At 41.8% G+C, this 25,045-nt stretch overlaps 3 protein-coding genes across 5 annotated transcripts; 1 reads left to right on the top strand and 2 right to left on the bottom strand.

Annotated features, from left to right (window-relative positions):
- Positions 1-423: 423 nt before the first annotated feature.
- On the bottom strand, positions 424-5,813 carry LOC124133029. The gene is made up of 5 exons (XM_048398066.1): positions 5,676-5,813; positions 4,306-4,372; positions 3,808-3,894; positions 1,322-1,528; positions 424-760 (listed from the first exon to the last, which is right to left on the bottom strand). Exons 1-5 carry the CDS (start codon positions 5,796-5,798, stop codon positions 552-554), a joined length of 693 nt encoding a protein of 230 aa, XP_048254023.1. The 5' UTR covers positions 5,799-5,813; the 3' UTR covers positions 424-551.
- Positions 5,814-8,365: 2,552 nt separating this feature from the next.
- Positions 8,366-13,439, top strand: LOC124133030. Of its 2 annotated transcripts, none has more exons than XM_046497215.2 (5): positions 8,366-8,453; positions 9,217-9,279; positions 11,231-11,332; positions 12,471-12,677; positions 13,127-13,439. In XM_046497215.2, exons 2-5 carry the CDS (start codon positions 9,228-9,230, stop codon positions 13,333-13,335), a joined length of 570 nt encoding a protein of 189 aa, XP_046353171.2. In that variant the 5' UTR covers positions 8,366-8,453; positions 9,217-9,227; the 3' UTR covers positions 13,336-13,439. The 2 variants fall into 2 exon arrangements, with proteins under 2 accessions (XP_046353171.2, XP_048254022.1); XM_048398065.1 differs by lacking the exon at positions 8,366-8,453 and adding an exon at positions 8,536-8,566.
- A 5,813-nt stretch (positions 13,440-19,252) lies between these two features.
- Positions 19,253-24,619, bottom strand: LOC124132946. Of its 2 annotated transcripts, none has more exons than XM_048398064.1 (5): positions 24,530-24,619; positions 23,148-23,214; positions 22,650-22,736; positions 20,151-20,357; positions 19,253-19,589 (listed from the first exon to the last, which is right to left on the bottom strand). In XM_048398064.1, exons 2-5 carry the CDS (start codon positions 23,194-23,196, stop codon positions 19,381-19,383), a joined length of 552 nt encoding a protein of 183 aa, XP_048254021.1. In that variant the 5' UTR covers positions 23,197-23,214; positions 24,530-24,619; the 3' UTR covers positions 19,253-19,380. The 2 variants fall into 2 exon arrangements, with proteins under 2 accessions (XP_048254021.1, XP_048254020.1); XM_048398063.1 differs by lacking the exon at positions 24,530-24,619 and adding an exon at positions 24,417-24,449.
- Positions 24,620-25,045: the final 426 nt, after the last annotated feature.

Here is a 25,045-nt window from a genome sequence, read left to right as displayed (position 1 = left end):
ATCATGTTGCTGAAATAGTGCTGAAAGCGGCGTAAAACCATACTCACTCACCCATTTTATCAGGCTCGCTGACTTGGTTTAAGCATGTCACCGATCCCAATTGCGTGGACCCTGAAGATCCGGGGTAGAATAGGTCTTCAGCAACCCATGCTTGCCGTTAAAAGGCCACTATGCTTGTTGTCAGAGGCGACTAACAGGATAGGGTGGTCAGGCTCGCTGACTTGGTTGATGCAAGTCATCGATCCCAATTTCGTGGATCGATGCTCATGATATGAATGACTGGCTTGTCTGGTCCAGACACGATTATTTACAGACCGCCGTCATATAACTGGAATATTGCTGAATGCGGCGTTAAACAACAAACCAACTACTTAAACTCACAACGTTCTGTCAACATTTATAATAAATCAACAATGAATGTTCAACAGTTTGATATATTTCAGTTTAATTTCCACAACTTGAAACTGTCAGTTTCTAGTACATGTGTGTTATAACTGCAGTTGTGCATTGTGTTGCATCTTCATCAGTCTGTAGACACAGAGAAGATGCTGCTACATGGGCACCTCGCATATGTATCGGATTTTGCGATCGCAGCGTTGGACAGCAAGCCCCTCAACCTCCATCAGGCCACAGTTGTACCGTGTTGACGAGGTCGGCTGTTTCTCCGCCCAGTTGGTGACAAACATGGACCCAGAGTTCCATTTGAAGCCAGTAGTAGTTACACGCTTCAAACCAATCCACAATCTGTAGTCATTATATTCTGAAACGAGACGAATCTTTCTTGTGGGAGCCACATAACGGCCAAACATATCAACTTGAATTATTACTTATCTTTGGTTTATTCGTACATTTCAAATATTCGTAAACTGTTTTGGTAATTCACGCAAAATCAAAGATCAGTTGTTATAATGATTAATCCAAAATCTGCCACATGCCGGGGGCACGGTCGGCCCAGTCGTCTAATGCGCGGCGATTCGCTGCGCAGTTTTGCGTCCTTTAGACACGCCAGAAAAATTGTGGGTTCCAATCCCGGTTCGTCCTGATATCTTTCTAGGTTTGTCAGCACCATACCCGTGCTCGTGGGTTTCACCGAAGTGGTAAACGTCTGAGACCTGCATCACATCGGACCTTCCTCCCACATTTAGCTGACACGCCGTGATATAACTAGAATGATTTTAAAAGCGGCGTTAAACCCAACTTACTCACCCTGCTCTTCGCTCAAGAACTTTTGGTTGTGTGTCCTAACATGAATTTCAACGTCTTTGTAGTTGCCTGTTATTCCAACTGTTTATGAAACTGGTAAAGAGAAAATCACACTTACTGCTGTATCCTACACCCTTGGAAGAAGCACTTATGACTCCAAACATGAAGCCATATTTGTCAGGAGAGTCCAGATCCACAAGACGGCCGTTCTGGACTTTGGCGCACTCTGTCATGGCTTCAAGATAGGTCTTCTCATCGCCAGAAGCACTCACTTTGAAGCACAGACTGGGATTCTGGACCCTTGTATATCCACTTGGACAGGGCACTGAAGAATGTGATTGAGTGAAATTGGTATAATTTAAAGCTAATAGCCAACTGATCAACAATATTTGTACTACCAGACGTTGTATCTTGGCTGTTTGGCTGCTTGGTTGCTTTGTTGTTAAACGTCGCACTCCCCACCAGTTCAGTCCACATCATCCGAATCTGTTTGTGATTATCCAAACACAGGCAACGCCTTCCCCATTCAGTCATATTCCCAATTTGCTAGTGCCATGAGAGTGTTCATGCCTCGGGGGACCCGTGAAGATTCCGGGGTAGAATATTTCAGCTATATCACGGCAGTCTGTAAATAATCGAGTCTGGACCAAACAAACTGGTGATTGACATCATGAGCATCGATCCACGCAATTGGGACCCATGATATGCATCAACCAAGTCAGCGAGCCTGACCACCCGATCCCGTCAGTCGCCTTTTACGACAAGCATAGTCGCCTTTTACGGCAAGCATGGGTTGCTGAAGACCTATTCTACCATGAATTTGGAATTTACTCGATTTTGATTGGTCAATCAGAGGCTATTAAATCACAATAACCCCCCTCTGATTGAAACACCTGGTTTGACGGCCGCATCACCGTGGAAGCTAATATTAATAGAATAGTACTATTTTCAGTCATTGTCGGTAGGCATATTTAAATAATTATATCTACAATTACAGGTTACAAAATGCACAGATGCGGTTACTACAATATTGAAAGGATGTGTGGCAATGCATTTCGTGCAGAAAAACAAGACAGAAATCAACAAAGGGAATGTATTTACGCTTTGGAGACAACAGAGAGCTTGGAATTTTGGCGCTGTTCTATATACGACTGTGACGTCATATATTTTGCGTCACAATGAGCGATATGACGTCATAATGGTGACGTGCGATGTAGAGCAAAAGCCTTGCAAAGATGGCTTTGTTTTCTTTAGGGATGCCCATCTCATGTTAACTTACCAAGTTGCCGTGCTTGTATGCTTTCAATGCCTGTCATATGTTCGAGTGAAGTATTACGGTGTATACAAACTGCGTGAGTATATAAGGCATCATATTCCTTCATTCAGAACGATAACCCACTCAAAACACTGAACTCAACCCATGCTGCTTCAGTCAGTATATTTGCTAACACCAAAGAGTTCGCATTTTATTTCGGTTCCAAATTCAATTTTGCGGGGTTAAATCTACAGGTAACCTAGCTCTACGTTGAAAACACAGTATGTTTATCTCCTAATTCTACCTTGGCTCTTCTCGGGTCTGTTTATATAAACAGCCCTGGAATGATGACCTCTGCACCAAATAATGTCATAGTTAAATTCTATCATCAAATAAATATTTTCATCGCTCACAAACGGTATCAAACACTGCACGTTTCCGGAATGTGCGCATTAATATATTACATCACAACTTTTGTGACCAATCGAAACTTGTCTTATAGACAGTAGAATAAGTACTGTATAGGCAAAAATTGTTTTAACTTTGTCACTGTGAGCAGTCAGATATCCAACAGCGACAAAATGAAACACGTAAAAGTTCGGATATATTTCCGCCAAATTAAATTCAAGACATTGACCCAGGATGCCGAGGTCAACAAACACAGGTATGGGAGACCCGTGAAGATCCGGGGTATATTAGGTCTTCAGCAACCCATGCTTGCCGTAAGAGGCGACTATGCTTGTCTTAAAAGGCGACTCACGGGATCGGATGGTCAGGCTCGCTGATTTCGTTGATGCATGTCATCGTATGCATGGATCGATGCTCGTGATATCAGTTACTGGATTGTCTGGTCCAAACTCGATTATCCACAGACCGCCGTCTTATAACTGTAAAATTGCTGAGTGCGGCGTTAAACAATAAATCAAACAAACAAACAAACAAGCAAACATGTGTGGAAACTGATATCCCAACACTCCTCGCTACATTCCATCTCAATTTACATCTCCAAAGTTGCATCCACTTGTGAAAGGCTTTTTTGATAATGAAAATAATTATCCTGATAAGTTGTCCACATTCCTGATCATCAATTCTGTGTCGATCGCCGATTCACACTGAAAGTAGAACCTACCAGGCCTTTAATATTTGAATATTTATCCGTAAATGACGGATACTGTTTCAATCTGTTGGCTTGACCTTGCCCAGAAACCTACCCGATCGGTGCTCATGTCAATCACTAGATTGTCTGGTCCAAACTCGACTATTTACAGACCACCCTCATATAGCTGGAATATTGCTGAATGGGGCGTTAAACAACCACAAAATACAAAGAAACAATAAACCGACCATACCATACAGTACATAGTCTCCAAAAGTGTTTTGTTTGGCCCTGTAGCACCTCGTGGCCACTTCCTCTCTGTAGCCCTCGGAGCAGGCAGCTGGGGAGTAGAATAATAGAAATAAGATAAGCCCCGGCTTAAACAATGAAACAGTTGTTCTAATGTTATAGTAATTCGGGGCCTAACGTAATAACACTTCGGGGCCTAATGTAATAACTACCCGGGGCCTAACGTGATAACAATTCGGGGCCTAATGTAATAATTATCCGGGGCCTAATGTAATAATTATCCGGGATCTAACCACCATGTACTAATCAACAGATGATTCGTCAACATGATTCATGTAGGAAAGCGTATTCATGCCATATTCTATAAAAATATCATCTTCTATACATATACCATTTCTATTCTCTGGCATGTCCTGTTTATCACATCATTTAATAAGACTTGAAATGTAATAACCAATATTGAGGCAATGATATTTAATGCAAAATATATTTGAAAGCCAACCTGAAATTGCAGCCACTGCACATGATGCCAAAATGATGAGTCTCAACATCTCTGTAACTGGAGAATTCTGAAATAGAAAAATGACTTACTGCAGAAAGGTGTTTGAATTTGACAATTTGAAAAAGCGAACACTTTCCGTTCAATATACAGTAAATGCTTGCTGTAAAAGGTGACTATGCTTGTCGTAAAAGGTGACTAACGGGATCGGGTGGTCTGGCTCGCTGACTTGGTTGATGCATGTCATCGATCCCAATTGCGTGGATCGATGCTCATGATATCATTCACTGGATTGTCTGGTCCAGACTCGATTATTTACAGACCGCCGTCATATAGCTATATATATTCCAGCTATATGACGGCGGTCTGTAAATAATCGAGTCTGGACCAGACAATCCAGTGAATGATATCATTAGCATCGATCCACGCAATTGGGATCGATGACATGCTTCAACCAAGTCAGCAAGTCTGACCACCCGATCCCATTGGTCACCTCTTACGGCAAGCATGGGTTGCTGAAGACCTATTCTACCCCGGATCTTCACGGGTCCACGCAATTGGGATCGATGCCATGCATCGACCAAGTCAGCGAGCCTGACCACCCGATCCCGTTGGTCGCCTCTTACGACAAGCATAGTCGCCTCTTACGACAAGCACAGTCGCCTTTTACGGCAAGCATGCAATCACATGTACATCTGATGAAAGTAACTAATAAGAAATCGGTTGCGCCTTTTTTAATTTTGGGCAAGAACATGAACATGAAACATAATTCCTTTATATGTTTTGTTTAAATCAATAGAGGTAAAGGACAAAAGAATAAGTGCAAGTTTCAACTTCCGTCAACAAACATATGCTAACACACAATGACAACATTTCACCAACGCTAACTCGAAGGCCAAGAAAAGGATCTATCCGTAGATATTTCCGTGCATGACAAACAATGATGACTATGTGACAAAATGCCAGCATGACTAAATACACAGAACAACTTCGATCTTTGTGGCCATTTTGTCAAATACCACAAAGTTTGAATATGCGTTTTCAAAGTGTTTCAGTATAGTTCCTGATGAACATAATAACATCTCACGACTAATTACATGTAAAGAATTTTTTTTTTCATCTGCAAACCGCACGCAAAATTCCAACTCTGATTCTTTCAAATATAACCTTGTATTCATGACTAAATTGTATATATCAACTTGTTCTCGTCGCTATTTGCCTAACATAATGCCGATGCGATGTTAAATGTTAACTCACTCACTCACCCCAACACTCAGTCACATTGAAACCGTCCTTATAAGGATAATAGGTACAATTTTGCCTATCATAAACATTTTAATAAAACTATAGAATTATAAATATAATACTTATACTTTACCAATACTTGGGTGTACAAACGTGACTGCCTGCAGTGTCTTCCCAGTGACGAATGCTGAACTGTGTCTCTTTATATGGGAAGCGTTAATGGTATTTGTAATGAATGTATGGAGTTCCATTGCAGCCTGTTTCCACAGATAATAGAGACTGACTATTCTCTGGCTTTGACGTTTTATATTTACATAATGTAATCACGCTAATGTATAGGCTGAGGATCAATGTATGAATTTAGACATTTATCATCTATATATTCAAAGTGAATTTGAAAATTAACTGAGTTAGGAAGATATTATGTATCAATATATGGATACTGACATTGAAAGGTGGTAGGGACTTAAGTTATTATAATGAATGTAGATGTGTGAAACTGAACTCGTGTCAGGGCATTGTCCGTGACAGAGCTCGCTGCGTGTCCGGCATGTCCGAAGACGATATAGCCAAGGAACTTGAACAACAGTCGGTCACAGGTCAAGATGATTTATTTTCCAACCAACCAACCCCTATCTCTTCACTTTCGCCCGAACTTCTATCCCTCAATCTATCAAAGCTGGTTATTGTAACCTCGGAGTGGAGGTGTATATCCCCAATCCACTCCGGTGCTACACCTGCCAAGCGTGTGGACATGGATCCAAGTCCTGCCATGCCTCCGCTGCGGTGACAAGCACGAGGCCACTGACTGCAGGAAGGATGTGAAGTGTTCAAACTGCGGTGGCAACCATATGGCTCCTTCAAAATCCTGCCCTGAGTGGAAACGTGAGTCCCAAATCATGAGAATCAAGACCGAACAAAATGTATCGTACCACGAAGCCAAGAAAAGGGTTGAAGGGCTAACTACAAGCACTTCCACCATCTCCTAGTCTACTGATCTGACATGGGTCAAGTCTGTTCAGCCACTTCCAACTGCTTCAATCGAAAACCCAGCTGTGCCACCTTCATCTGTAACACCCCTAAAACCAAAATGCGTAGAAAAAGTTGAGTCTCAGACTCCTAAAATAACACCTGAACCAGAACCAGTAAAACTTACAAACAGGGAAAAGAAATTATTGAGAGAACAGCTGCAAACAACAAAGGCCACCTCTCCTTCAGAGGTCCCAGTAGAGGTCCATAACTCCTTTGGTCCTCTGGACATGGAGGTAACTCCATCTCCACATGATACCGATAGGAGTACTACAAAGTCTTCCTCACGTTCGCGTGACATTTCTCCTGTGGAAGCCCCTCCATGAATCCACAAAACAAATACAATGTAAATAATTGAGTCTGGACCAAACAATCCAGTGATTAAAATCATGAGCATCGATCCACGCAATTGGTTGGTTGGTTGGTTGGTTTGTTGGTTTGTTGTTTAACGCCGCAATATTCCAGCTATATGACGGCGGTCTGTAAATAATCGAGTCTGGAACAGACAATCCAGTGATTGATATGAGTATCGTTTGTTTGTTTGTTTGTGTGTTGTTTAACGCCCCACTCAGCAATATTCCAGCTATTTGACGGCGGTCTGTATAAATAATCGAGTCTGGACCAGACAATCCAGTGATTAATATCATGAGCATCGATCCACGCAATTGGGATCGATGACATGCATCAACCAAGTCAGCGAGCCTGACCACCCGATCCTGTTAGTCACCTTATACGACAAGCAGAGTCACCCTTATGAGTATCGATCCACGCAATTGGGATCAATGACATGCATTAACCAGGTCAGCGAGCCTGACCATCCGATCCCGTAAGTCACCTTTTACGACAAGCATAGTCACCTTTAACGGCAAGCATAGGTTGCTGAAGATCTATTCTACCCCGGAATCTTCATGGGTCCAGTATAGTGTGTCTACATAGGGCTCCGTGTCTACGTAGGGCATCCATGCTCGACTGCGTCACGGTATCTTAGCCAGTAATACAAGATTGTTAGTAGCCCTGACTATTAAAAAAAACCCCGCATGTGCACTGACGTCGCTGTATGAGTGAATTGTTCTTGAACGGGAAGTTAACCCCCTTTTACCCCACTTCACCTGTCCAGAAAACCATTGTATGTATTGAAGAGCAGAATGGTTTTGGTTTGATTTGTTGTTTAACGCCGCACTCAGCAATATTCCAGCTATATGACGACGGTCTGTAAATAATCGAGTCTGGACCAGACAATCCAGTTATTAATATCATGAGCATTGGTCCACACAACTGGGATCGATGACATGCATCAACCAAGTCAGCGAGCCTGACCACCCGATCCTGTTAGTCACCTTTTACGACAAGCAGAGTCACCCTCATGAGTATCGATCCACGCAATTGGGATTGATGACATGCATCAACCAAGTCAGCGAGCCTGACCACCCGATCCCACCCGATTAGTCGCCTTTTACGACAAGCATGGGTTGCTAAGACCCATTCTTCCCCGGAATCTTCACGGGTCTGAAGAGCAGAATCAAAACATATAGTCTCAAAACCAAATCCTGCAACACTGATGGGATGTAAATCGTACTCACAATGATGCCGTTGTCAGAGATCCATTTTTATCTTAATTAAACTAAAGTGATCATTTCGTTTTGTTTTACAAGTGATAAACGACCTTTCAATATTCAAATGCACTTTGAATAATACATGACGCAGGCACATGAATTAGGTAGCAGATGCTGAAATACAAACCTCTACAAGATTGGGAATGCAAATACAGATCTAACAGCACTGCAGATACCGTTAACTAATCCCATATAAGACACACGTCTCTACACTCGTCACAGATCAGACATTGCTGGTGGCCACGTGTTTGCTCCAAGTTGTTGGTAAAGTATTCATACTTTCATAATGATGTTGATGACAATTTCAGTTTGTGTGTGATACCCGTGAAGATTCCAGGGTAGAATAGGTCTTCAGCAACCCATGCTTGCCGTAAAAGGTGACTATGCTTGTCGTAAGAGGCGACTAATGGGATCGGGTGGTCAGGCTCGCGGACTTGGTTGATGAATATCATGATCCGAATTGCGTGAATCGATCCTTATGATGTCAATCACTGGATTTTTTTTTACAGACCACCGTCATATAGTTAGAATATTGCTCAATGCGGCGTTAACAACAAAGTATTTAATCTGGTCTGGTCCATACGATCCAGTGATTGACATCATGAGCATCGGTCTACGCAACTGGGATACGATGACATGTATCAACCACATTAGGGAACCACCCGATCCAATTAAGACAAAGTTCTTGCCACAACGATACATGGAGCCCGCGATAATAAGATGATGGTTGTTTGTTTGTTTGTTTGTTTGTTGTTTTACGCCGCACTCAGCAATATTCCAGCTATATGACGGCGGTCTGTAAATAATCGAGTCTGGACCAGACAATCCAGTGACTGATCATAAGATGATGGTTTGCCTAAGGGACGCAAATCGGCATGGCGGATTTCAGCGGTTTAGAAGGCTGGATCACTTTGCCCCCAAAAGACAGTTGGTATTGAAGATAACATTAACTTCACAGTCAAGCTGTTCACTGATTCAATGGATCAAATTCATGAGTTTCTGCATTTAGTTAATATTTTTGTTTCAGAATCAGACAGAATGATGTTGGGACTCTTCCTTCTTGTATCATGTGCGGTGGCTGGAATTTCAGGTAGGCTGTCAAATATATTTTGTATACAATTCCCTGAAATTTAGGGAACTCACAGACAGATTTAAACATTGAAAGAATGTATCGGTCTTTGACAATGGGTGGTTTAGGCTTCTAAATTGGCTACGCTGACATTTGTTCGACGTCGTCTCCCCCCACAATATCCACTTATTTTTGTTTGGTTTGCCTCCCAAATAAATCAGTGACCCGTTATGTTGTTAAAGCAGCCTTAAAACCGCACTCAGTCCCTGAGTCACTCACAATTGCATTCTTCAGTCCCCCTACAGTCAGATGTTTCTCCGACCCGTGAAGATTCCGGGATAGAATAGATCTTCAGCAACCCAAACTTGCCGTAAAAGCGACTAACGGGATCGGGTGGTCAGGCTTACTGACTTGGTTGATGCATGTCATCGATTCCAATTTCGTGGATCGATGCTCATGACGCCAATCACTGGATTATCTGGTCCAGACTCGAATATTTAGACCGCCGTCATATAGCTGGAACATTACGGAGTGCGGCCTTAAACAACAAACAAACAATCCTTGTCCTCTGCTTGTAAAGCTTATCCACGTTCCTCGTTTCCTTTCCCTAGCTTTTGCCAACAGACTTAATGCATAGAGGTACATGGTCAGTCTTAACACATATTGACTGGTACGTGTTTTCCCAGCCACATCCACTGTTGTTTTGACGTCGTGGTGTTTGTAATTAGCGATAACCTCAATTACGTTTCAAATTGTGTAGCAATCAAGCAAAAGCCTGACTGACTAACAGGATCGGGTGGTCAGGCTCGCTGAGTCGATTGTACGATTCCGACTATACCATGAAGCCTGTATTTATGAATCACCATCAAATAGTGACCATACTAGGTGTTTGCGAAAGGATGGGTGCCATCCGTCACAAACACATGCAAAGGCACGTCAATTGTTCGACTGAAAAAAACCTGAAAAAATGGTACATGTCAAAACAGGGGAATCGGACATAGATTTGTGACTGATGCCTCAAATTTGGAAATGTCCTCCACATGTCTACCATAAAACGTTTTACTGAGGCCGTGAATGATGTTACCTTGATCGAACAACTTCTGAGAAGGAGTCGTTTAAAACTCTTTGAAATCTTGGTAGAAGAGTATGCTCGATTGAATCTCAAAAGTTATGAAATGTAAACACCAACAGGATCGGCAGGTCAGGCTAGATGACTTCGTTGATGTATGTCATCGTATCCCAATTGCGTGGACTGACACTCATGATGTCAATCAATTGCTTGTCTGGTCCAGACTCGATTATTTACAGACCGCCGTCATATAGCTGGAATATTGCTGAGTTCGGCGTTAAACAACAAACAAACAACAATCAATCAAGCTTACCCGTGAATACACAATGTCTTTGTGTGCAGGTGATTAGTTTGCCTAACTCTGAGAGTTCAAATCCCCGTTAGGACTCAACCTCAGAAGTACTAGAATTTGTACTTGACTAGGAAAGTGTAATCCCAAATAAATGTATGTCATAAACTTACTGTATTCAAAATATAATCATTTTACTTTTATGATGTTATGATTTCAACAAACTGAAGACTTTTCAGATCTCCCAAAGTGCGACTGCAGAGGCTGACTGTTTTGTTTGTTTTGAGTGAGTGAGTGAGTTTGGTCTTATGCCGCGTTTTGCAATATTCCAGCAATATCACGGCGGGGGACACCGGAAATGGGCTTCACACATTGAACCTATATGTCGAGAATCGAACCTGGGTCTTCGGCGTGACGAGCGAACGCCTTAACCACTAGGCTACCCGACTGCCCCTGTTTGTTTTGAGATGCACCGATGAGTGTTTGTAGCTCATTCATCAAATGTCAAAATGCCACTGTGGCCATATATTAAAAGAGGGTGGTGGATGGGGTTGAGAAATAACAAACATTACATCGATAAGCCTTAGCTAACTCATGTTGGTTTTATTCCTCAGCTGGCTGTATTGATGGATATACAGAGGTTGAAACCAAAATGTGCATCAGAGAAGGCCGGAACAATGACACTGGCGGCTCTCAACAGGGGTCTTCAAACTATGGTGTGATGTGGTTACCAAATAGCATGTCTATATTTCCTTCGTTAACAATTATGTCAACAATTATCCCTCGCCCCGTGAAGATCCGGGGTAGAATAGGCCTTCAGCAACCCATGCTTGTCGTTAAAGGCGACTATGCTTGTCGTAAGAGGCGACTAATTGGATCGGGTAGTCAGCCTCGATGAATTGGTTGATGAATGTCATCGTATCCCAATTGCATGGATCGATGCTCATGATATCAATAGCTGCGGGACTGTCTGGTCCAGACTCGATTATTTAGTCATGGGTCTATGACGTCACATGTGCTGCGTTCATAAGTATCGGTTACGAGTATGTTAATTTGAACAATCGAATATCCCTTGAATATGAATATGAATAAGAAGTCTTCATTATTAACCAACAAGTGACCGTGATGATACTTGGGTAGATAGGTCTTCAGCAAACCCATGCTTGCCGTAAAAGGCGACTATGCTTGTCGTAGAATGCGACTAACGGGATCAGTTGTCAGGATTGCTGACTTGGTTGATGCATGTCATCAATCCCAATGACGTGGGACCCGTGAAGATTCCGGGATAGAATAGGTCTTCAGCAACCCATGCTTGCCGTAAAGGGTGACTATGCTTGTCGTAGAATGCGACTAACGGGATCAGTTGTCAGGATTGCTGACTTGGTTGATGCATGTCATCAATCCGAATTGCGTGGATCGATGCTCATGATATTAATCACTGGATTGTCTGGTCCAGACTCGATTATTTACAGACCGCCGTCATATAGCTGGAATATTGCTGAGTGCGGCGTTAAACAACAAAGCAACCAACCAATTGCCTGAATTGATGCTCATAATATTAATCACTGGATTGTCTGGCTCAGACTCGATTATTTACAGACCGCCGTCATATAGCTGGAATATTGCTGAGTGCGGCGTTAAACAACAAAGAAACAATCAATGGCATATTGTTATAAATACTATTTAGGAGGATTCGTACAACTTATATACATAGTTATCCTGTTTGTGTTTCACGTTTTCACTAAACTTTTCTATCCGTTATTTCTTTGGGTACATTATATTCTATGAATAGTGGTGGTTTATATGTTATTTGTTAAGTTGAAGCTAATTTTGCTCATCTATTTCACTCTTCAGGGTCCTGTCCTCAAGGGTTTACATTAACCCTAAATCCCAGAATGTGCTTCATCGTAAGTCCTCCAACGGACAGAAAGGACTTTGACTCAGCCACGAAAAGGTGCGAACGGATGCGTAACGGTCGCCTCGTCGTCCTAAATGCTGAAGACAAGTATGGCTTCGTTGCTGGAATTATATCTGTAATGGGACCCACTGGAAAAACACTCGGTAAGACCTACGTTGGGATTCCGGGCTAGACTACATCCCAAGACACCTATGGTTGGTTGGATGGTTTGTTGTTTAACGCCGCACTTAGCAATATTCCAGCTATATGACAGCGGTCTGTAAAATAATCAAGTCTGGACCATACAATCCAGTGACATCATAAGGATCGATTCAAGCATTTGGGATCGATGACATGCATCAACCAAGTCAGCAAGCCTGACCACCCGATCCCGTTAGTCGCCTTTAACGACAAGCATAGTCACCTTTTACGGCAAGTATGGGTTGCTGAAGACCTATTCTACCCCGGAATCTTCACGGGTCCTCTATCATCATAGCCGAAAATAGGTGACTTTGTTTTCTAGAAAGGAAAAAACTATGATGCTAATGTAGAATTTTATGGTTTCCGTCTCTTCGTGTAGCTCCTGGGATGAATGATTCTTTCTATATTTCAGGGTCAATCGACGACGGTTTGTGGGTAGGTCTTAAGCGAGCCTCCCTGACACTGTTCAGGTGGAGCACAGGATCACCATATGTCTCCAACTGGGGGGTCGGGCAGCCGGAAAAGGTAATTGGAGAAGACTGTGGCCAGGTGTACCCCGGGGGAATCAGGAACCAACTGTGCAACCTCCCACGCCGATACATCTGTGAGCTTGCCATATAACAGCCGTCACGTGACTGTGTACTGATGTCAGCGAGAGGCCAACTGTCTGTAATAGAAGCATACATTGATTACGTTGACTGATAATAAAGTCACATGTGATAATAGCTTTTGATGTCGTGTTGTGAACATAAAACTGACAATTTCCTATAAAGAACAAGCGTATAGTCGATGAAGTCATTTATTATCCCCCGCCCATTTAAGCACTTTATGGTCCCAAAACAGGTAACTGACCCAACATTTCTCTTAGCCCATGTCAAAACAGCTGCAATGGAAATTCTAAAATAAACATTTCTAAAACTCCTTAACATCAAATGGCACCAGTTCAGTATGTGCATTATATATAGACATGCAATGTTTGGCAAGGAAATATTTAACAGTATATTTGTTATACTCCATAAGTGAACCCACCCTATATTAAAACTTAAATCCAACTTGTTGACATGGAAACATCAACAATAAAAATGTCTAAAAGTGCTAAATATCAAAAGGCACCAGTTCAGTATGTGCCTGGTAAACATGCAAAGTTTTGCAAGAAAGTATTTAACGGTTTTTGAGTTACGCTCCGGAAACGAACACCACCCGAGTAGACCCCCAGTAACCTATGCTTGTCGTAAGAGGCCACTGAATGGATCGTGTGGTGGGGCTCGATGACTTGGTTGATTGCTTGTCACATCGTACCCCAGTGTTGAAAATTCCGGGGTAGAATAGGTCTTCAGCAACCCATGCTTGCCGTAAAAGGTGACTACGCTTGTCGTAAAAGGCGGCTAACGGGATCGGGTGGTCAGGCTCTCTGACTTGGTTTGATGCATATCATTGATCCCAATTGCGTGGATCGATGCTCATGATATTAATTACTGGATTGTCTGGTCCAGACTCGATTATTTACAAACTGCCGTCATGTGGCTGGAATATTGCTGAGTGCGGCGTTAAACAACAAACTAACCAACCAATCGTACCCCAGAGTTGAAAATTGATCATACTACAGAGCATTATTTTATATGGTCCAGGCTCAATTATTTACAGGTCGCCATTATAATGCCAGAATATTGCTGAATTATGTATAGAATTAAAAATAACAAACAAATAAACAGAAACATGGAACTTTCTGTTTAAAGTTCCTCAGTAACATTCTCAAATAAAATAAGTTAGCCTAAATATTTCAAATTTCAAGAACGTCCTAGAGTTCAATTTTCTAATACGAAAGCCACATCATCTAAGTTCTTCAATTGTGAAAATAAAGCGGCAACACCCTTTCCATTTCCAATAGAAATCTCTGCATGAAGCACAGTCGATTATCCTATTCCGACTATATCATGAGCATGTGTTTATGAATTGCTATCAAATAGTGATGATACCAGGTGTTCGGAAACATCTAAGTGTACCCTCCCTTACCAGTGGCACTCGTCACAAACACATGCAAAGGCAAGACAATTGTTCGCCTGAGAAAAACGTGGGAACATATGGTACAACCAAAATAGGGAATTGCATCGAACATAATTTTATCACTGTGACCGCCTCCGTGGTCTAGTGGTAGAACGTCCGCCCGTGCATGGATGTCGCTACGCGACGTTAAACCCAATTTCACCTCACCACCTTTTATCACTGATGCGTCGAATTTGGAAATGTGTTCCACATGTCTACCATAAAACCTTTGGTAAGCTTAACTGAGGCCTTGAATGTAAACCTTGATAAAACAACTTCTGAGCAAGAGTCGTATGACGCTCTTTGAAATCTTGGTAGAAAGAGCATGCTCCATTGGGTCTCAAATCTGTGAAATGTAAAGACCAAGGGCTGAAGCTTCTGGAATATTGTTCGACGTGAAAGTTGAAGTCATCTCTCTTGTCATAAGGTTTGTGGAGAGTGTTTGGTCACTCTGAATCTTTATGCATTGTTCTAATTATATAAATATGAAACAGATGAGGCGGTGTCACTGGTCTTCTTTATTTCTAGTACAGGTGGGTAAATCAATGTAAGGGAATTGGCAATTTGATAGTTATTAAACGATATCAGATTATCGATATACCCGGAGAATAGTACTTTGTTATTTTAATTCTATACATAATTCAGCAATATTCTAGCTTTATAATGGCGGCCTGTAAATAATTGATTCTGGACCATACAATATAATGCTCGGTATTATTATAAATTTTCAACTCTGGGGTACTCATGCTTGCCGTAAAAGGCGACTATGCTTGTCGTAAAAGGCGACTAACGGGAATGGGTGGTCATGATCAGGCTCGCTGACTTGGTTGATACATGTAATCGATCCCAATTGCGTGGATCGATGTTCATGATATTAATCACTGGATTGTCTGGTCCAGACTCGATTATTTACAGACCGCCGACATATAGCTGGAATATTGCTGAGTGCGGAGTTAAACAACAAACCAAGCAACCTGGATACATAGAAAATCAAGAGGTTGGTCTGTAGTTTGCAAATATTTTCCTAAATGATAATACGTTGCATGATATATTCACGATGTTTGGGTTGAACATAGCTATATTCTTCTAAAAATATTTCAAATCTAAACCCGATGAAATCACAATACAAAACCATTTCACCAAACGTAACAGTATACAAAAGTAATGAGTGAGTTGGGTTTAACGCCGCTTTGAATAGTATTACACTTACATCACGGCGTGTCACCTTGATGTGAGAGGAAAGCCTGAAATGATGCGAGGTCTCAGACGTTCAGTACTTTTGTGAAACCCACGAATACTAGCATGGTGCTGACAAAACTAGAAAATAATCGGGGCAAACTGGGATTCGAACACACGGTCATACGTTTCTTGTGTGCCAAAGTTAGACAATGCTGCATAACGATCTGCAGCGTCTTCCACGATGGGACCAACTGTTCCCCGTGCACAACCCATAAGTGAGTGAGTGAGTGAGTTTTGGCTTTACGCCGCTTTTAGCAATATCACGGCGGGGGACACCAGAAATGGGCTTCACACATTGTACCCATGTCGGGAATCGAACCCGGGTCTTCGGCGTAACCAGCGAACGCTTTACCCACTTGGCTACCCGACCTCCCACATAACTCGTAAGAGGCTCGCTGACTTGGTTGTCGCATATCATCTCATCCCATTTGCGTAAACGATGCTCATGATGTCAATGACTGGATTGTCTGGTCCGGACTCGATTATTTACATACCGCCGTCATATAGCTGAGTGCGGGGTTAGACAACAAACAAACAAACAAACATGATAGAATGGAGATAAACCTACTGTATTTTGAACATTGATTTATTTATACATTTAAAAATTGAAATAAGCGGTTGGTTTGTTTGTTGTTTAACGCCACCCTCAGCAATATTCCAGCCATATTAATTTTCCAGACAATCCAGAGCTTATATACTCTACATTTGCATCATCAAATTTCAAATTCCATTCTACCTTCATGTCGAAAATCTCCATTCTACCTTGATGTAGAAAATCTTCATTCTACCTTGAAAATCCGAAACAAATCCTTTAGTTTTACAACAAGCATACAACTAATTGTGAACAAAATATAATTCTCACAGGTCCATTTTTACAGACGGGTCCAAGGATGGTGGCAAAGTTGCCAGTGCCACCATCAATGGATCCATAACTGTCTCCTCAAGAATACCAGATACAAGTTCAATCTTTACGGCTGAGGCCAAAGCTATCCCAACAGTTTTGACATACTAGTATATTTAACAACAAACCCAATTTCATCATGTCAGCATCTTTTCAGATTCATTGTCCTACCTTCAGGCACTTAGACCGCCGTCATGTAGCTTGAATATTGCTGAGTGCGTCGTTAAACAACAAACAAACAAAGAAACAAACAAAACAAATCAGGCACTTAAACGTGTAACCTCAAAGCATCCCATAATCCCTGACATTTTAGAACTTTTCAATGATCTATCTACTGGCCAATGTGACATCGTCTTTTGCTGGTTGCCAAAACATGTAGGCATAGCAGGTATAACTCAAATGCCGATGCTGCAGCTAAAGCATTTCTTCACAAAACAGTTATCTCCACTACTTATCCCGTACGGTGATTTGAAACCAACTTTCAAAAGTTATACGCTGGATCTCATGCAAAAAAGTTGGGACACCCAGGTAGGTATCAATCAAACTATACAATTAACCAGGGGAATAGTGACCGTATATTTTGGAGGGTGGGACACATATTCTGAAAACGACATCACTTTCAAATCTCTCGAAATAATGAGTTGGTTGTTGGTTGGTTTGTTGTTTAGCGCCGCACTCAGCAATAGTCGAGCTATATGACGGTGGTCTGTAAATAATCGAGCCTGGACCAGAAAATCCAGTGATTGATATCATGAGCATCGATCCACGCAATTGGGATCGATTACATGCATCAACCAAGTCAGCGAGCCTGACCACATGATCCCGTTGGTCACCTCTGACAACAAGCATAGTCGCCATTTACGGCAAGCATGGGTTGCTGAAGACTTTTTTACCCCGGTTCTTCACGGGTCCTGATTGCAGTGTGATGGAACTGAACACACAGAATACTTTCTGCAAATAGGGACGATAAAACCGCTTCCATAATCACGTGACATGGTTGCTGTCACAGAGTCGATGCTACGAATCAGACTGTAACATGAGCATGTGTTTATGAATTACTATAAAGTGGCGATACAAGATGTTCGCCAAAAGGTCAGCGTATCCTGCCAAACCGTTGGTAACCTTCACACACACTTGCAAATACAAGTTAATTGTACACCCGGAAAAATACGATAACATGGTAATTTCCATCGGACATCATTCTTGTCGCGTCAGTTTTGGAGTTAACTGACTATAAAAGTCCAGTTTCCACCCCTGCCGAACTAGGCTGGTATTATGGAGTTACATTTTAGCTGGACTAACGAGTCCATGCATAGTCTAATCAAAATTGCGCAAAGCAATCGAAATCCGGTTCGTAAAGCGTCTTGCAGATTTTGGTCGATTGCAGGATTAAACAAAGAAGATGCACCGCCAACTCGTTGTCAACAGATATTTTCAAAATCATGTTTTTAATAAAGGTGCTCATGTGATTTGATTCACTTCGTGATGTAAGACCTGCTTTATCACAATATAGATATTGATTATCGATCAGATCGTCTTGAGTCGGCGCCGCCATTTTTGTTTGAAGCAAAGGCAAGTAATACGAGAGGTGGAATTTGATTGGTCCAAAGGAGGGGAATAGATGGGACATAATTCGTAATAGCTACTGGTGGCGCTATGATCGAGTTAAGGAATCCCAGCCTTGTTCGGCAAGGGTGGAAACTGGACTTTTATGGTCAGTTAACTCCCTTGCATCGGGAAGATGTCCTTTTTGGGCACTAGTCGGATGACGCTCTTTGAATTCTTCACAGAAAGACTTGAATTACAGTGTGATGTTTCCTAAGTATTTAGAGACAGGGGATAGCCTTGTGGTTGAATCATTCGCTCGTCTCGCCAAAGTTCGATTCCCAACATAGGTACAAAATGTTAGGCCTATTTCTTGTGTCCTCCACCATCATGTTGCTGAAATAGTGCTGAAAGCGGCGTAAAACCATACTCACTCACCCATTTTATCAGGCTCGCTGACTTGGTTTAAGCATGTCACCGATCCCAATTGCGTGGACCCTGAAGATCCGGGGTAGAATAGGTCTTCAGCAACCCATGCTTGCCGTTAAAAGGCCACTATGCTTGTTGTCAGAGGCGACTAACAGGATAGGGTGGTCAGGCTCGCTGACTTGGTTGATGCAAGTCATCGATCCCAATTGCGTGGATCGATGCTCATGATATGAATGACTGGCTTGTCTGGTCCAGACACGATTATTTACAGACCGCCGTCATATAACTGGAATATTGCTGAATGCGGCGTTAAACAACAAACCAACTACTTAAACTCACAACGTTCTGTCAACATTTATAATAAATCAACAATGAATGTTCAACAGTTTGATATATTTCAGTTTAATTTCCACAACTTGAAACTGTCAGTTTCTAGTACATGTGTGTTATAACTGCAGTTGTGCATTGTGTTGCATCTTCATCAGTCTGTAGACACAGAGAAGATGCTGCTACATGGGCACCTCGCATATGTATCGGATTTTGCGATCGCAGCGTTGGACAGCAAGCCCCTCAACCTCCATCAGGCCACAGTTGTACCGTGTTGACGAGGTCGGCTGTTTCTCCGCCCAGTTGGTGACAAACATGGACCCAGAGTTCCATTTGAAGCCAGTAGTAGTTACACGCTTCAAACCAATCCACAATCTGTAGTCATTATATTCTGAAACGAGACGAATCTTTCTTGTGGGAGCCACATAACGGCCAAACATATCAACTTGAATTATTACTTATCTTTGGTTTATTCGTACATTTCAAATATTCGTAAACTGTTTTGGTAATTCACGCAAAATCAAAGATCAGTTGTTATAATGATTAATGCAAAATCTGCCACATGCCGGGGGCACGGTCGGCCCAGTCGTCTAATGCGCGGCGATTCGCTGCGCAGTTTTGCGTCCTTTAGACACGCCAGAAAAATTGTGGGTTCCAATCCCGGTTCGTCCCGATATCTTTCTAGGTTTGTCAGCACCATACCCGTGCTCGTGGGTTTCACCGAAGTGGTAAACGTCTGAGACCTGCATCACATCGGACCTTCCTCCCACATTTAGCTGACACGCCGTGATATAACTAGAATGATTTTAAAAGCGGCGTTAAACCCAACTTACTCACCCTGCTCTTCGCTCAAGAACTTTTGGTTGTGTGTCCTAACATGAATTTCAACGTCTTTGTAGTTGCCTGTTATTCCAACTGTTTATGAAACTGATAAAGAGAAAATCACACTTACTGCTGTATCCTACACCCTTGGAAGAAGCACTTATGACTCCAAACATGAAGCCATATTTGTCAGGAGAGTCCAGATCCACAAGACGGCCGTTCTGGACTTTGGCGCACTCTGTCATGGCTTCAAGATAGGTCTTCTCATCGCCAGAAGCACTCACTTTGAAGCACAGACTGGGATTCTGGACCCTTGTATATCCACTTGGACAGGGCACTGAAGAATGTGATTGAGTGAAATTGGTATAATTTAAAGCTAATAGCCAACTGATCAACAATATTTGTACTACCAGACGTTGTATCTTGGCTGTTTGGCTGCTTGGTTGCTTTGTTGTTAAACGTCGCACTCCCGACCAGTTCAGTCCACATCATCCGAATCTGTTTGTGATTATCCAAACACAGGCAACGCCTTCCCCATTCAGTCATATTCCCAATTTGCTAGTGCCATGAGAGTGTTCATGCCTCGGGGGACTCGTGAAGATTCCGGGGTAGAATATTTCAGCTATATCACGGCAGTCTGTAAATAATCGAGTCTGGACCAAACAAACTGGTGATTGACATCATGAGCATCGATCCACGCAACTGGGACCCATGATATGCATCAACCAAGTCAGCGAGCCTGACCACCCGATCCCGTCAGTCGCCTTTTACGACAAGCATAGTCGCCTTTTACGGCAAGCATGGGTTGCTGAAGACCTATTCTACCATGAATTTGGAATTTACTCGATTCTGATTGGTCAATCAGAGGCTATTAAATCACAATAACCCCCCTCTGATTGAAACACCTGGTTTGACGGCCGCATCACCGTGGAAGCTAATATTAATAGAATAGTACTATTTTCAGTCATTGTCGGTAGGCATATTTAAATAATTATATCTACAATTACAGGTTACAAAATGCACAGATGCGGTTACTACAATATTGAAAGGATGTGTGGCAATGCATTTCGTGCAGAAAAACAAGACAGAAATCAACAAAGGGAATGTATTTACGCTTTGGAGACAACAGAGAGCTTGGAATTTTGGCGCTGTTCTATATACGACTGTGACGTCATATATTTTGCGTCACAATGAGCGATATGATGTCATAATGGTGACGTGCGATGTAGAGCAAAAGCCTTGCAAAGATGGCTTTGTTTTCTTTAGGGATGCCCATCTCATGTTAACTTACCAAGTTGCCGTGCTTGTATGCTTTCAATGCCTGTCATATGTTCGAGTGAAGTATTACGGTGTATACAAACTGCGTGAGTATATAAGGCATCATATTCTGTTAGGTGATTCCTTCATTCAGAACGATAACCCACTCAAAACACTGAACTCAACCCATGCTGCTTCAGTCAGTATATTTGCTAACACCAAAGAGTTCGCATTTTATTTCGGTTCCAAATTCAATTTTGCGGGGTTAAATCTACAGGTAACCTAGCTCTACGTTGAAAACACAGTATGTTTATCTCCTAATTCTACCTTGGCTCTTCTCGGGTCTGTTTATATAAACAGCCCTGGAATGATGACCTCTGCACCAAATAATGTCATAGTTAAATTCTATCATCAAATAAATATTTTCATCGCTCACAAACGGTATCAAACACTGCACGTTTCCGGAATGTGCGCATTAATATATTACATCACAACTTTTGTGACCAATCGAAACTTGTCTTATAGACAGTAGAATAAGTACTGTATAGGCAAAAATTGTTTTAACTTTGTCACTGTGAGCAGTCAGATATCCAACAGCGACAAAATGAAACACGTAAAAGTTCGGATATATTTCCGCCAAATTAAATTCAAGACATTGACCCAGGATGCCGAGGTCAACAAACACAGGTATGGGAGACCCGTGAAGATCCGGGGTATATTAGGTCTTCAGCAACCCATGCTTGCCGTAAGAGGCGACTATGCTTGTCTTAAAAGGCGACTCACGGGATCGGATGGTCAGGCTCGCTGATTTCGTTGATGCATGTCATCGTATGCATGGATCGATGCTCGTGATATCAGTTACTGGATTGTCTGGTCCAAACTCGATTATCCACAGACCGCCGTCTTATAACTGTAAAATTGCTGAGTGCGGCGTTAAACAATCAATCAAACAAACAAACAAACAAGCAAACATGTGTGGAAACTGATATCCCAACACTCCTCGCTACATTCCATCTCAATTTACATCTCCAAAGTTGCATCCACTTGTGAAAGGCTTTTTTGATAATGAAAATAATTATCCTGATAAGTTGTCCACATTCCTGATCATCAATTCTGTGTCGATCGCCGATTCACACTGAAAGTAGAACCTACCAGGCCTTTAATATTTGAATATTTATCCGTAAATGACGGATACTGTTTCAATCTGTTGGCTTGACCTTGCCCAGAAACCTACCCGATCGGTGCTCATGTCAATCACTAGATTGTCTGGTCCAAACTCGACTATTTACAGACCACCCTCATAAAGCTGGAATATTGCTGAATGGGGCGTTAAACAACCACAAAATACAAAGAAACAATAAACCGACCATACCATACAGTACATAGTCTCCAAAAGTGTTTTGTTTGGCCCTGTAGCACCTCGTGGCGACTTCCTCTCTGTAGCCCTCGGAGCAGGCAGCTGGGGAGTAGAATAATAGAAATAAGATAAGCCCCGGCTTAAACAATGAAACAGTTGTTCTAATGTTATAGTAATTCGGGGCCTAACGTAATAACACTTCGGGGCCTAATGTAATAACTACCCGGGGCCTAACGTGATAACAATTCGGGGCCTAATGTAATAATTATCCGGGGCCTAATGTAATAATTATCCGGGATCTAACCGCCATGTACTAATCAACAGATGATTCGTCAACATGATTCATGTAGGAAAGCGTATTCATGCCATATTCTATAAAAATATCATCTTCTATACATATACCATTTCTATTCTCTGGCATGTCCTGTTTATCACATCATTTAATAAGACTTGAAATGTAATAACCAATATTGAGGCAATGATATTTAATGCAAAATATATTTGAAAGCCAACCTGAAATTGCAGCCACTGCACATGATGCCAAAATGATGAGTCTCAACATCTCTGTAACTGGAGAATTCTGAAATAGAAAAATGACTTACTGCAGAAAGGTGTTTGAATTTGACAATTTGAAAAAGCGAACACTTTCCGTTCAATATACAGTAAATGCTTGCTGTAAAAGGTGACTATGCTTGTCGTAAAAGGTGACTAACGGGATCGGGTGGTCTGGCTCGCTGACTTGGTTGATGCATGTCATCGATCCCAATTGCGTGGATCGATGCTCATGATATCATTCACTGGATTGTCTGGTCCAGACTCGATTATTTACAGACCGCCGTCATATAGCTATATATATTCCAGCTATATGACGGCGGTCTGTAAATAATCGAGTCTGGACCAGACAATCCAGTGAATGATATCATTAGCATCGATCCACGCAATTGGGATCGATGACATGCTTCAACCAAGTCAGCAAGTCTGACCACCCGATCCCATTGGTCGCCTCTTACGGCAAGCATGGGTTGCTGAAGACCTATTCTACCCCGGATCTTCACGGGTCCACGCAATTGGGATCGATGCCATGCATCGACCAAGTCAGCGAGCCTGACCACCCGATCCCGTTGGTCGCCTCTTACGACAAGCATAGTCGCCTCTTACGACAAGCACAGTCGCCTTTTACGGCAAGCATGCAATCACATGTACATGTACATCTGATGAAAGTAACTAATAAGAAATCGGTTGCGCCTTTTTTTAATTTTGGGCAAGAACATGAACATGAAACATAATTCCTTTATATGTTTTGTTTAAATCAATAGAGGTAAAGGACAAAAGAATAAGTGCAAGTTTCAACTTCCGTCAACAAACATATGCTAACACACAATGACAACGTTTCATCAACATTAACTCGAAGACCAAGAAAAGGATGTAGCCATAGATATTTCCGCGCATGACCAACAATGATGACCATGTGACAAAATTCCAGCATGACTAAATACACAGAACAACTTCGACCTTTGTGGCCATTTTGTCAAATACCACAAAGTTTGAATATGCGTTTTCAAAGTGTTTCAGTATAGTTCCTGATGAACATAATAACATCTCACGACTAATTACATGTAAAGAATTTTTTTTTGCATCTGCAAACCGCACGCAAAATTCCAACTCTGATTCTTTCAAATATAACCTTGTATTCATGACTAAATTGTATATATCAACTTGTTCTCGTCGGTATTTGCCTAACATAATGCTGATGCGACGTTAAATTTTAACTCACTCACTCACCCCAACACTCAGTCTCATTGAAACCGTCCTGATAAGGATAATAGTTACAATTTTGCCTATCATAAACATTTTAATAAAAGTATAGAATTATAAATATAATACTTATACTTTACCAATACTTGGGTGTACAAACGTGACTGCCTGCAATGTCTTCCCAGTGACGAATGCTGAACTGTGTCTCTTTATATGGGAAGCGTTAATGGTATTTGTAATGAATGTATGGAGTTCCATTGCAGCCTGTTTCCACAGATAATAGAGACTGATTATTGTCTGGCTTTGACGTTTTATATTTACATAATGTAATCACGCTAATGTATAGGCTGTGGATCAATGTATGAGTTTAGACATTTATCATCTATATATTCAAGGTAAATTTGAAAATTGACTGTGTTAGGAAGATAGTATGTATCAATATATGGATACTGACATTGTTAGGTGGTATGGACTTAAGTTATTATAATGAATGTAGACGTGTGAACCTTTGATCAGTGGACGGAAGGCTTCCACATGTATATGTTTCGAGAATACCTGGCATTATCACTATTTGATAGTGACTCATCACCACATACTTCTCTGTGTTAGTTGTTTAACGCCGCACTCAGCAATATTCCAGCTTTATGACGGCGGTC

Source organism: Haliotis rufescens, unplaced genomic scaffold (assembly GCF_023055435.1).
Source record: "Haliotis rufescens isolate VD_foot unplaced genomic scaffold, xgHalRufe1.0.p SCAF_18, whole genome shotgun sequence".
Classification (NCBI taxonomy): Eukaryota; Metazoa; Mollusca; class Gastropoda; order Lepetellida; family Haliotidae; genus Haliotis; species Haliotis rufescens.
This window is presented reverse-complemented; position numbering and strand designations above follow the sequence as displayed.

Bases quoted from the DNA above. Each gene is read 5' to 3' on its own strand.
- LOC124133029 (XM_048398066.1), bottom strand. From the start codon at position 5,798: ATGGAACTCCATACATTCATTACAAATACCATTAACGCTTCCCATATA. The intron at 4,373-5,675 runs GTATAAGTATTA...TTTCTATTTCAG, and splicing joins TACACCCAAGTATTGGTAAA to AATTCTCCAGTTACAGAGAT. The intron at 3,895-4,305 runs GTTGGCTTTCAA...TCTACTCCCCAG, and splicing joins TGCAGTGGCTGCAATTTCAG to CTGCCTGCTCCGAGGGCTAC.
- LOC124132946 (XM_048398063.1), bottom strand. The intron at 22,737-23,147 runs GTTGGCTTTCAA...TCTACTCCCCAG, and splicing joins TGCAGTGGCTGCAATTTCAG to CTGCCTGCTCCGAGGGCTAC. The intron at 20,358-22,649 runs GTATGGTCGGTT...CACATTCTTCAG, and splicing joins TGGAGACTATGTACTGTATG to TGCCCTGTCCAAGTGGATAT.
- LOC124133030 (XM_048398065.1), top strand. The intron at 9,280-11,230 runs GTAGGCTGTCAA...TTTATTCCTCAG, and splicing joins TGCGGTGGCTGGAATTTCAG to CTGGCTGTATTGATGGATAT. The intron at 11,333-12,470 runs GTGTGATGTGGT...TTCACTCTTCAG, and splicing joins ACAGGGGTCTTCAAACTATG to GGTCCTGTCCTCAAGGGTTT.